At 37.8% G+C, this 14,234-nt stretch overlaps 1 protein-coding gene across 5 annotated transcripts in view; it reads left to right on the top strand.

Annotated features, from left to right (window-relative positions):
* radil2b (Ras association and DIL domains 2b) overlaps positions 1–14,234 on the top strand; it is an 83,118-nt gene continuing 68,884 nt past the window's right edge. Inside the window, exons 1-5 of one of the 5 annotated variants that reach the window (XM_061908777.1) lie at positions 1–102; positions 178–421; positions 3,372–3,532; positions 11,056–11,230; positions 12,740–12,972. In XM_061908777.1, the coding sequence (XP_061764761.1) occupies positions 315–421; positions 3,372–3,532; positions 11,056–11,230; positions 12,740–12,972 (676 nt within the window). In that variant the 5' untranslated portion in view covers positions 1–102; positions 178–314. The other 4 variants (XM_061908779.1, XM_061908780.1, XM_061908781.1 and 1 more) reach the window with 4 other exon arrangements.

The following is a 14,234-nucleotide window of genomic DNA, read 5'->3' as shown; positions in this document are numbered from 1 at the left end:
GTCAGTGGGTGAGATTGGGAGCACGCACGGGTGTGCGCGCGCGTGCACTTGGCGCCCGGTCACAGCTGCGCCGTGCGAGCACATCTGGAGAGCAGAGAGGAGGTCCGTCGTCATGCAAAGATTGCATGAGATCGATTCACGATCTTTCCCTGTTCTTGTCCACTCTTTGTCCTGCAGACCAGACGTTAGATGGAGAGAAGAAGGACCGATGGGGCCAGTGGACATGAGGAGTGACCGCGGACAGTTCCCGGGACTTCCACACACCCTGGAACAGCTTGACCTGAAATATTGCATGTAAAAAAAATCGTCCGGAGATGAACGACGTGGAAGTTGGGGGATCTCGCCCACCAGGTTTTCCTGCATCTTCTCTGAAAAGACGCATCATGAGACTCGGAAGGAAGTCCAGTGATGGTTCCTTGCAGTGAGTAGGACACTTCTTCAATTTTACTGATCACAACTTTTTAACTTGAGAGATGTCAGCATAGAATTTCTCATCACAGTTCAATCAATCAATCAAAGTTTATTTTTAGAGCCCTTGATCATAAGTGTCTCAAAGGGCTGCACATCAGGGCAAGAAAAAAGTCAACCCAATGGGAACACCGAGAATCATTAGAAGGGACTGCAGATGATTAACCACTTAACGACATGCCAGGTATGAATTGTTACTTGTCTTGTTCTCATTTTACTTATTTGCAATGTGAGACTACACCTTTGCAAATACATTTTCAATTAACCACTCGACAAATAAGTAGTGGGTATTTTATTATATTTAACAATGAAGCACTCATATGAAAAAAAACAACAAAAAAAACCCCAAAGTGTTCTGGCTCAAGATAGTCCACAGGTACATATGTAGCTTTTTAATTTTAAATGTGCAAGTAAAACAAAGAGCACATAGAATATCATCATCGTCAAACTTTTTTGCAGACTAACGTCCAAGTGGACATACAATCACATACAGTACATAAAAAATACAGTATAAAAGGTATTATCACATAATATTAAAAACAGTGCTTGTACATTTTTTGTAAATTGCATCTAATAAATAAATAAAAGCAGTAATATATATATATACAATGTATGTATATGTATTTGTATATATATATATATATATATATATATACAATGTATGTATATTTATGTGTATATATACATATGCACAAACAATGTATGTATATGTATGTATGTATATGTTTATATATATATATATATATATATATATATATATATATATATATATATATATATATACATACACACACACACACACACACACACACACGCACACAGTCGTGGTCAAAAGTTTACATACACTTGCTTGGCTGAGAAAAGGTGAGGCCTTTAATCCCAGGAACACCGTACCTACTGTCAAGCATTGGTAGTATTATGCTCTGGGCCTGTTTTGCTGCCAATGGAACTGGTGCTTTACAGAAAGAAAATGGGACAATGAAAAAGGCGGATTGCCTCCAAATTCTTCAGGACAACCTAAAATTATCAGGTTGTGTCTTGGGTGCAGTTGGGTGTTCCAACAAGACAATGACCTCAAACACACGCCAAAAGTGGTAAAGGAATTACTAAATTAGGCTAGAATGAAGGTTTTAGAATGGCCTTCCCAAAGTCCTGATTTAAACGTGTGGACAATGCTGAAGAAACAAGTCCATATCAGAAAATCAACAAATTTAGCTGAACTGCTCCAATTTTGTCCAGAGGAGTGGTAAAAAAATTTCAACTAGAAGCTTGTGCATGGCTACCAAAAGCGCCTTATTGTAGTGAAACTTGCCAAGGGACATGTAACCAAATATTAACATTGCTGTATGTATACTTTTGACCCAGCAGCTTTGGTCCCATTTTCAGTAGACCCATAATAAATTCATAAAAGAACCAAACTTCATACATGTTTTTTGTGACTAACAAGTATGTGCTCAATCACTCTTTCACAAGAAAATAAGAGTTGTAGAAAGTATTGGAAATTCAAGACAGCCATGACATTATGTTCTTTACAAGTGTATGTAAACTTTTGACCACGACTGTGTATATATATATATACACACAGTGGGGCAAAAAAGTATTTAGTCAGCCACCGATTGTGCAAGTTCTCCCACTTAAAATGATGACAGAGGTCTGTAAATTTCATCATAGGTACACTTCAACTGTGAGAGACAGAATGTGAAAAAAAAAATCCAGGAATTCACATTTTAGGAATTTAAAAAAATTCATTCGTAAATTATGGTGGAAAATAAGTATTTGGTCAACCATTCAAAGCTCTCACTGATGGAAGGAGGTTTTGGCTCAAAATCTCACGATACATGGCCCCATTAAATATTTCCTTAACACGGATCAATCGTCCTTTCCCCTTAGCAGAAAAACAGCCCCAAAGCATGATGTTTCCACCCCCATGCTTCACAGTAGGTATGGTGTTCTTGGGATGTAACTCAGTATTCTTCTTCCTCCAAACACGACGAGTTCCACCGTGCTGCCCATTTGACATTATTTCCACATTCACCCATTCACACACACATTCACACACTCATGGCGGGACCTGGCCTGCAAGGCGCTAACCACGTCCCATCAGGAGCAAGGGTGAAGTGTCTTGCTCAAGGACACAACGGACGTGACGAGGATGGTAGAAGGTGGGGATTGAACCAGTAACCCTCAGATTGCTGGCACGGCCACTCTCCCAACTTCGCCACGCCGTCCCTAATTTTAATAGATACGGATCAATATAACTACCTGTTTCTTATCCTCTTTACGAACGTAATAAGTGTTGCAAAAAGTGTTACAAAACAGTCAAAGCAAAAGCTACCCTTCCAGAGTTAATCAATTAAGCCTGGAAAGGTACACTGTCACGTCTTGTGTCCTGTCATGGAAGATGGCGATAACAACACTTAAATGCGTGATTTATTCTCAGCAGTGGGCAATTAAAATCACACTTTATTGTAATAAAATCAACAATCTGCCAGAAGTCGACCACAGTTATGTTCAATCTTCAATGTTTGAGTATGAAGTTCTGTATAAATAAAATAATCTTTCTGTGGTAAGAAGCTTACAGGCTTGCTGCAATGTGCACAACGCTCAATTCATGCATACTTGGAGCAAAGAGAGCAATGGAGAAGGAGCGTGGGCAACAAGCATGCACTGTTGGTATGAACTGTTCATATACAGGCATAACTGTTTGACTTTTTTGTATATAGCATATTAGTTTGTGCACATTTCAGATTATTTACCTTGCAATGCTTCTCTTTTTGCCCATTGTCTCTACAGTATTTCGCAGTATCATTGACTTCCACTGCTTAGCTCCCCCCATTGTTTCGATTCACAGCCTTGCTCAAGGGGCACTTTGTCAGTCATTCTCTTTGTGTTCCATCATTCAGGTCAAGTTCATCCACTGGCAGTTCGTCTACAAGCAGGTCAGCTGAGGTCGTGGCTTTCAGGCAGCCTTGCAAGAGCCGCATCCGTCGCCATACCAACCGCCTTTCTGGAGTCTTCCTTCACGGCCCAGCCCACATGTCCACGCAAGTCAGGAAAACAAGCAGTGAGTTATACTCAGTTTCAAAATCACTGAATAAATAGTAGTTATAGTATAACTTTGCATGTTTTTTCGAAGCAGAATCCCATAAATGTTGCAGCCCAGTTAAGTCACGGGGCTTATTAGAACCAGTGAAAACACTTGAATGCTGTTAAGGAGCTTTGCGCGTTGGGAAAAAAAAAACATTCAGTCATCAGGCTGATGATCTCATCTTGCTTTAGTAAATCCACATTTGTAGCACACATACTGCAGCACCCCCTACGACCCCGGAAGGGACAAGCGGTAAAAAATGGATGGATGGATCACCAGAACTAAAGTACTGGTGTGTGAACATGGCTAGAATGGATTTAATATTGAGTAAATGTTGCATAATGCTATATGGACAGCCAAAAGCTAAGAAGTATATGTCTGTCACATCTAAGTTGCAGGGACACTTTCCACTCCCTTTTTGGAAACTCTGGCTAAAATGCATTAAAGCGATTTTATTTATTTTTAATTTGGCACATGTAAGTAGTTTTCCTTTTTGTAGACACTTACTTTGTACTTTGCGTGTCTGTTTAAAGCCTGTAGTTGGTTATTTATTATGTACAGTTGTGTGTGTAGGGTACAGTACATTCATGTGTCAAGTTTAGAACCGCACGACAGTTGTATTTTCTCTACCCTCAGCTTTTTTTTTTTTACCCAATAATCACTTTACCTTTATGTAAATGTCATGTGTACATGTGTAAGAGGACATACTTGATTTTGTAACTAAGTGTTTTATAAAAACATTACTTAAAATGACTTTGAATATCATATTTTGATTGGTGGTCTCAAACACCTCAATAAAATAGTATACTATTAATACTGCACTAGGGCTTTTACGGTGGCAGAGGGGTTAGTGCGTCTGCCTCACAATACAAAGGTCCTGAGTAGTCAGGGTTCAATCCCGGGCTCGGGATCTTTCTGTGTGGAGTTTGCATGTCCTCCCCGTGACTTCGTGGGTTCCCTCCGGGTACTCCGGCTTCCTCCCACTTCCAAAGACATGCACTGGGGATAGGTTGATTGGCAACACTAAATTGGCCCTAGTGTGTGAATGTGAGTGTGAATGTTGTCTGTCTATCTGTGTTGGCCCTGCGATGAGGTGTCGAATTGTCCAGGGTGTACGCCGCCTTCCGCCCGATTGTAGCTGAGATAGGCACCAGCGCCCCCCGCAAGCCCAAAGGGAATAAGCGGTAGTAAATGGATGGATGGATAATACTGCACTATACTGTTACTGTACAATGCATACATGCCATCTTTAGCGTAACATAGTAAACTACTGTAGTACAGTATACTATACCCTGCAAACACCTCAACCATAGCTTTTGTACCATACTGTTACACACCATACGATAGTATAATACACTCTACTTGAAATTATTATATAGTACTGTTATGCAATAAAGTGTGCCACAAAGGTATGGACATGACAATAAAGGCTAAACAGATTCAAACTTAAATATACACTAGTTCCTCACCGCTTTTAACATATGACTTTTTAAAACTTCCACACTTATTATACATCGCATTATAATCTTTCAATTTTGCATTGTGTATGTACTTTTAAACTATATTTATTTTGTTTTGTGTGTGTTGTTTTTTTTGGTTTAATTTTTTTACCGTTTAGGTTCCCTATTTCATACAATTTGTACAATTCAATTCAATACAATTCAATTAGTTTTTTTTTACCCTGTAAAGCGTTTTAAATTATTGAAAATATTATGAATAATTCATTATAAATAAATACATATTAATTTGTGAACTAAATTATGTATTTAAAATAACTGCAACAACATACATATATATATATATATATATATACATATACATATATATACATATATATGTATATATATATATTTATATATATATACGCATATATATATATATACTGTATATACACATTATATATATACTGTATATACACATATATGTAGGTGTGGGAAAAATCACAAGACTACTTCATCGTCTTGATTGGATTATCCAGACAATAGTGCTCGATACCGTGGTAGAGCGCAATATGTAGGTGTGGGAAAAATCACAAGACTACTTCACAAGACTACTTCAAGTAGTACTTGAAGTAGTCTTGTGATTTTTCCCACACCTACATATTGCGCTCTACCACGGTATCGAGCACTATTGTCTGGATAATCCAATCAAGATATATATATGTATTAGGGGGTGTAACGATACACAAAAATTTCGGTTCGGTACGTACCTTGGTTTAGAGGTCAGGGGTTCCGTTCATTTTCGGTACAGTAAGAAAACAACAAAATACACATTTTTAGGTTATTTATTCTGCGATGAGGTGGCGACTTGTCCAGGGTGTATACTGCTTTCCGCCCGATTGTAGCTGAGATAGGCACCAGCGCCCCCCGCGACCCCGAAGGGAATAAGCGGTAGAAAATGGATGGATGGTTATTTATTTACCAAATTTGTAAACAATGGCATAACATACATATACACACAGGGTCCATTGGCAGGGTTAATGTGGTCAACATATATAAAATAAAAACTAAATAAGATAAGGCTCAGAATGGTTTCTTAACAAAACCTTTCTACATATAAAGTGCTTTTTTTTATTGATTGAGACTTTTATTAGTAGATTGCACAGTACAGTACATATTCCGCACAATTGACCACTAAATGGTAACACCCCAATAAGTTTTCTAATTTGTTTAAGTTGGCGTCCACGTTAATTAACATTAAACTGCCTCCAGTTGTTGCTCAGATGAAATAAAATGACAAAACTTTTCTTCTACATACAAAAAGTGCAACATTAAACAGTTTCAAGTCAACTCAGCCTCAGATGAACTTTTCTTTCCCCCCCAGCCTGGCTAACTTGGCAATAAGAGTATATATGGGCTTATTGTTCTTCAAAATCTAGTTTTAATGCAATACAGCAACCCCCCGCGACCACGAACAGGACAAGCGGTAGGCAATGGATGGATGGATGGTCTTAAATGTGCTGCTATAAAAACATTTGTTATTGCTTTAGCCCTGCCTGGCTGGCCGAGGAGAGGCTGCTTGAATGCGAAGTTTGCACCACGCTCCTCTTTCTCTTCCTTAAAGCGAGCTTGACTTGGGGGTGGTGCCGCTTCAAAGGGGTTAGCATGTTTGACGTGTTGGCAGAAGCGTACCCTACTGCTGCTGAACAATGTTGGCAAGCCTCCGTCCTTCATTGTTGTATTGCACCGCGAAGCCGAAGTGTTCCCAAAGGGGAGATCACAGAGGTGGGACCAAGTCATTGTTTTGCAAGTCACAAGTAAGTCGCAAGTCTTTGCCCTCAAGTCTCGAGTCAAGTCCCGAGTCAAGACAGGCAAGTCCGAGTCAAGTCCAAAGTCAATACCGGAAAGTTTCAAGTCAAGTCCCAAGTCCTGCATTTTGGGTTTGGAGTCATTTCAAGTCTTTTTAACCACAGACTAATATATGTACACAGATTGTGTATGCTTTTAAAACGCTGTATGTATTTATTATAAAAAAACAGTGCTGACATTGCACTTCATAATAGCACTATTAACCAGTTATTCTAAACATTTAACTCATTCCTTTACAGTATAAACACATTTGAAAAAACAAGTGCAACTGTACTTATTTGCACAAAAGTGTTAACATTGTATTTCCATGGAATATTGCATTGTAACTAGTTCATCAGCAATTTATATCATGTTGTTACCTTATCTCATTGATATCATCTCATACTGTATGTGTTTATGTGTGTGTACACATGAAAAACAACAAATACATGAACATAACAATGAACAGTGCTGTACTTGTTAGATGTCAGGGCTCTAAGGAATATGTACACATATTCTTAACATAGTATACATTTGAACTGACCTTTATTTGACTATGTTTGTCTTTATATTGCACAATTGTAGTGGTCTTTCTTGAACTATTTAAAAAAAAAAGATGTAAATATAACTAAAAACTTGTTGAAAAATAAACAAGTGATTCAATTATAAATAAAGATTTCTACACATAGAAGTAATCATCAACTTAAAGTGCCCTCTTTGGGGAATGTAATAGAGATCCATCTGGAATCATCAACTTCATTCTTAACATTTCTTCACAAAAAATAAATCTTTAACATCAATATTTATGGAACATGTCCACAAAAAAATCTAGCTGTCAACACTGAATATTGCATTGTTGCATTTCTTTTCACAGTTTATGAATTTACATTCATATTTTGTTGAAGTATTTTTCAATAAATATATTGATAAAGGATTTTGAATTGTTGCTATTTTTAGAATATTTAAAAAAATATCATGTACCCCTTGGGATACCTTCAAGTATCCCCATTTGAGAACCTCTGGTCTATAGGTCCGTAAAATATACAGATATCTAATGTATTCATACATTGTTTATGTAGGATATACACATGTATATACAACCTAATCATATTGTTTATTCAACTTCAAAATAGCTGACTGTTTTTTTCCCCTTCTCTGGGATTATATTCCCAGTTTTGATCTCAGACGTCTGGTCACTTATAGCATATAAGAATATTCTATTACTGTTAAGCAAATTATGAACACGCCAAAACATGTGTCCTTTATCATAGCTACACGTATGACAAAAAAGCGCGTGAATGTAAGTGGTATTCAGTAAGTTAATATGAATTAAATGCGCTGACAGTTCATTGCTCCTGACAAATGAATTGCACTGAGTGGAGTGGATCACCACTCCAAGATGGCGGCCCCGCGTCTCGTCTGCAGCAATAGGCAGTAGCACTCGATGCTGCGTCTACTTATAAGATTTCTATGGTTATAACGTTAGCAGTGAGTTTACAGCCTCACTGATTTAACTACACAGCAAATAAAAGTCACGTTACTCAGCCAATAAACGTTAACTTACATTCAAAACTTACCCTTCTTTGTGCAACTTCAAATGTCGAACGAAGTTGTAAAATGAAGCGTCTCCGACTTTAATCTTCCAACCGCATGTTTTGCATACGGCAATTCCTGTTTTGTTGACCAAGTCGTAGTTTTAATACCCGAACGAAACACTTCAAGGCATAATTTTCTTCACTTATTCTTCTGTTGTTTGAAAGCTCTTCTTCGTTGGTTTTCCTGCAATTTGATTGGGTGGATGCTGTGTGACGAAAACAACGTGGATGTAATTTGATTGGCTGTTGTACTGACAGGTAGCGCACAGGCTGTCCTCGCACACATGTTGACAAACACGCGTACACAATGGAAGATACGGAGCGCTCCTGAATAACTTTTTAATCGTTGAGTTTTGGGGACAGTAGCAAGTCATGTCAAGTCAAAAGGCTCAAGTCCAAGTTAAGTCACAAGTCATTGATGTTAAAGTCTAAGTCGAGTTGCAAGTCTTTTTACATTTTGTCAAGTCGAGTCTAAAATCATCAAATTCATGACTCGAGTCTGACTCGAGTCCAAGTCATGTGACTCGAGTCCACACCTCTGGGAGATCATAATGAGGCAGGAGAGTCTTCCAGCTCTGGCTTTTGCATGTTGTCCTCGCCCGGTCGCTGCTAGCCTGCCGAGTGTTATGCCTCGCTCTGCATTGTTTACACAACGTGCGGTGCACTACCTAATATGTCCGTGGGAAACTCGTTCGGTACACCTCCGAACCGAACACCGAAACCCCCGTACCAAAACGGTTCAATACAAATACACGTACTGTTACACCCCATATATATATATATATATATATATATATATATATATATATATATATATATATACATGTATATATATATATATATGTATATATATATATATTTGTGTGTTTTTTATATATATATAAGTATATATATATATATATATATATATATAGGTATGTATATATATATATGTATATATATATGTATATATATATATATAGATTTGTGTGTTTTATATATATATATATATATATATATAAATGTATATATATATATATATATATATTATATATAATGGCTAATGTGATTAATCACTAAATAAATATTACATTACTCATTGAATATATTATGAACAATTCACAATAAATAAATAAATATTAACTTGTGAATGAAGATGTTTTTAGAATAACTGCAATGACATAATACATATTGATGTATATATTTTATTTAAAAAATATATATATATTTAAATGACTAGTGTGATTAATCACTAAATAAATATTGCATTACTAATGTATGCTCCTTCACCTTAAATTATGCAAGCGACTAAATAGCTGGGATCAATAATGAATCCAAATTAAACAATGTAAACAATCCGAATAAAAGATGAATAATTTGATAGAACTAACGTGTCCAGATTTAGGGAACACCCTGTAGATATCAGATTATTTTATTGCATTACACAATTTACACAACTTGTGTTGTGTAAAGTTTCAGTTTTTGTGGGGACCATGTGGAATCTTACAGTGTATGTTTTTTAGTTGTATACATAATTAATACATCAAATAAAACAAATGCCACAGAGTGAATAAATTCTGAATAATTGGACACACATATAATGGAACACCGATTTACAAACTTAATTGATTCTTAAACATGGATTGTAAATCGAAAAGTATGTGTACCATGAATTGATTAACGTGGACCCCGACTTAAACAAGTTGAAAAACTTATTCGGGTGTTACCGTTTAGTGGTCAATTGTACGGAATATGTACTGAACTGTGGAATCTACTAATAAAAGTATCAATCAATCAAATGTATAGTGAATCAAAATTCCCCATAAGAGACAAATGTAAACATGAATAATTGGTTATAGTTTCGACAAAAGCCCGTTATTTAATAAAAGTATGGAAACTTTTAAAACAATATAATGTATATCAAGGGGGTCATGGATTACCAATCTCATTATTATCAAAACAACAATCTGAACTGTCAACACACACACACACACACAAGTCCCTTTGGTGCTCTCAAAAACGTTAGCAACCATGTTGCCACAATAATAAATAAAAGTAAAACCTTCTTTACCTTGCAATAAGACGAAGCGAACGCATTCAAGGCAGAGACTTGATGCGGAAAAAAGGAGTAGAGACAGTTAGAGAGAGGAGTGACAAGGGGTTACTGCTTCAAAGTCGTCGTCTTCCGGATATCCTCTGCTCTGCAAGTCTAAGTCCACAGCGATTCCCTCCTTTTTTCCAGGCTTGTTTGTTGGCTTTTTGATCCCGTATTGAGTAAGCAAAATACTGCAAACAAAGCTTGGTGAATGGCAAGAAAAAAAACACGCTGAAGCACTGAGAAGTGGCAACCGAGTAATGGACTGCGTAAAAAGGATGTGACGTAGAGGGCTCCGCCTCTCCAAAATGTCCATGCCCTGTGTGTACTCTACTGCACAGGAAATTATGTCCCCAAAATGCCGGCACCCTAAGGCTTCCAGCGGCATACAAAATAAATGAATGAATGAATAAAGCGTTCGTACACCGAAACAGGGCGCAATATAAAAATGTGTAAACCGAAAAGTTTGCAAATAGGTTTGTAAATTGAACTTCCACTGTACAAACTTGCCACCAATGTTTGCATGTCTGTGGTTGCATTCAGTGATGGTATCGGATGCTGTAATTGAGGACGACCCCTCTGAGCTGTCGAATCAGTTAAGCGCACCAGGAATCTTGAAGATCTTTGGGGGTGAAATCTGCAAAGGCGCTCACTATAAGAGTGTCCTCGCCACCACGCACTCTAGTGCAAAAGAGTTGGTTAAGGAGGCCCTCGAAAGGTGAGGGAACATGTGTGTTTATGTGTGTGTCTGTTTGCCACATGTGTCTGTGTGATTGCTTCATCATTTGTGTGCTCTAAATAATTTGTATATAAAACCAGTCAGACTTGCACTCTGCCTAATAAACACAGTGAACAAAGTAGACTTGATGCTCCGTCCATAATGTTATAATTCCAGCTTCCAAACAGTGTGTACCTGTGCCAAATCCAAATAGTCGACTTAATAGCTCAGAAAATGTGCTGAGCAAACCACAGTTTTGTGTGAAAGAAGGCCAGTGTTGGCAGGAATGGTCCCCCGAGAGAGAACAAATTTATGTTAGTCTTTGCTTCAATTTCAGCCAAAGAAAATGTATCAAAATGATCAACAAAACAGGAATTCAACATGTAGCTCAACTTGGGCATGGTATACACTGCAGGAGATGTTTAGTATTATCGTTTTGACGCTCGGGTTGAATGACACCGATAATTCAGCGTTTTCCCAAGGTGCAGAAAGAGGCAACGTGCAGGTAAAAAGGTATTTAATGGCTCAACTAAAGAAAAGACATATGAAGAGCACGAAAGCATAGGGAAGGCTATGCAAAACAAAACTGAACTGATCAGGGGTATAAAACTGAATATTGGAGAACAGCAAAAACTCACGGGTGAAAACATGCAGCCGGAAAAGCGTCCACGGTGTATCAACAAAAATGACAAAGACCCGACAATGGCTAGCAGCAAAGGCTCAATTTAAATAGCCGTAATTACAAAATGAAAACAGCTGCGAGGAGAAGACGCTCAGAGGCAGGAGTGGTGCTGCTTGCAGGAAATCAAAAAGAACACAAAGAACACAAAGAACAACCGAAATAAGAGTGGTAATTCGGAACCAAGACACAAAACACAGGAAAACGCTAACAAACTCAATACAAGGCATGATCTGATGTGAAAGATATGTGAAAATGTTGATTAGTAAACTGTGTCACTCACCAATGTCAGTAAACCTTATTTTGGAATAAGTAGAAAACACAATTTAACTGTAAATTTAGTAACACAGCATTTTCTTTTGTTAGCAATTAGGTCCAACTCACACTTAAGGTCTGGCAAATTATGGCTCGTGTAAGATGCCACTTTCCAAATTAATAATCACAAAGACTTGTAATGGGAATGAAAAATAATCTCTAAAGTCAGAGAAATTGCAGTAACACAGAAGTCGGGAAGGGATGGGACAGATGGAAACAAGAAGTTCAAACCCCGGCCGAGTCATACCAAAGACTATAAAAATTTGACCCATTACCTCCCTGCTTGGCACTCAGCATCAAGGGTTGGAATTGGGGGTTAAATCACCAAAATGATTCCCTGGCGCGGCCACCGCTGCTGCTCACTACTCCCCTCACCTCCCAGGGTGTGAGGGTGATGGGTCAAATGCAGAGGATAATCTCACCACACCCAGTTTGTGTGACAATCATTAAAAAAAACAACATGTATTTCTTTTGGTGTATAATATATTATCATTCTGTCTCTCCGGGTCATCCAGGTACGGCCTCGGAAAAGAAGAAGTGAGCTCATATGTTCTCTGTGACACTATTGGCTCTATTGGAGCGCGTCAGTGGAAAACTGAAGGATTTCGAGTTGTGGGGGACAACGAGAAGCCACTCCTCATACAGTCACTATGGAAACCAAGGGAAGGCTTTGCCAGACGCTTTGAAATCCAGCGGCTAAGCCTGGTAGAGGAACAGACAGCCAAAGAAAAAGACACCATCACTGCTGGTTAGTACTCACAGCGTCAGTCCATTTTACCACAGAACCAAACCACACACATCAAAGTATATTTACTATCAACGGTCTTTTTTTTTTTTTTTCATTTTTCTAAATGTGCTCTTGTACAGTGGAACCTACATTTAGGAACTGAATTGTTTTTTGAACAGGGTTCATACATAGAAAAGTTCATATATTGAAGCAAAGGCAAACATGAATAATGACTTCCAGACTGGACAAAACTCCCTATTTTAGTTGGAGTTTTGAACTCAACACCAAGCGCTATACACTACTTCAAATCAGTGATTCGCAAACTTTTTTCACCAAGTACCCTCTCAGAAAACACCTGGCTTTCCAAGTACCACCATCATAACCACTATTAAAATACAGGCAAGGCAGAAGTTTTATTCAACAACAATACCTAATATTTGTGGCCACTTTAACATTAGACACACTTTGAACAGTAACACTGTTTGAATATTTGTTTAAGTGATTATTTGGCGTACCACTAGATGGAGCCCGGGTATTATAATTATTGTTTTGTACTAAAAAAAACGTAACATTTTGGAGTGATGGATCAACTTTCTATTTAATAATAAGGCCAAAACAACAACTAGCTGAATCATCATCCTTCTATTCAGCCACCATGCACACACACACACACACACACACACACACACACACACACACACACACACACACACACACACACGCACGCACGCACGCACACACGTGTGTGTGAATGGGCGGATGTGGAAATACTGTCAAAGCGCTTTGGGCTCCTTAAAAAAAACGGGTAGAAAAGCGCTATACAAGTACAACCCATTTACCATTTACTAGCCCTGTGGTGCACTCACAGTTTGAAATCACAGAACTCTAACTTAAACAGCAAGGTCGCTGAAATGATTAGGAGCAGAAAATAAAATCCATTTTACCTTGTTGGTTAATCTTCTTGGTGTAAAGGGAAGGGGGAATGGGGGAAGGCAGTGTCGACAATGCTGCGGCTATTTCTTGAATATTCCATTGCTTTGCTTGAATTTATATTGAGCTAGGAAAACTAGAAAAAGCATGTTGTAAAGAGAAATGTAAAACATATGACGTATCATGTTGAAACTGCATTCATGTTCGAAATAAACTTAAATCAAATCAAATCAAAATCAAATGCTGTGAAAATACTAAAAAAACACTTAAAAACACAAAAAGTAGTAATTAGCACAGCATCTAACAACAGCACTTGTCTGCAGACTGAATAACACAGGAGCACAAAATGGGTG

The sequence above is a fragment of the Nerophis ophidion genome, linkage group LG08 (assembly GCF_033978795.1).
Source record: "Nerophis ophidion isolate RoL-2023_Sa linkage group LG08, RoL_Noph_v1.0, whole genome shotgun sequence".
Lineage (NCBI taxonomy): Eukaryota > Metazoa > Chordata > Actinopteri > Syngnathiformes > Syngnathidae > Nerophis > Nerophis ophidion.
The sequence above is the reverse complement of the archived record's forward strand: the minus strand, read 5'-3'. Positions and strand labels throughout refer to the sequence as shown.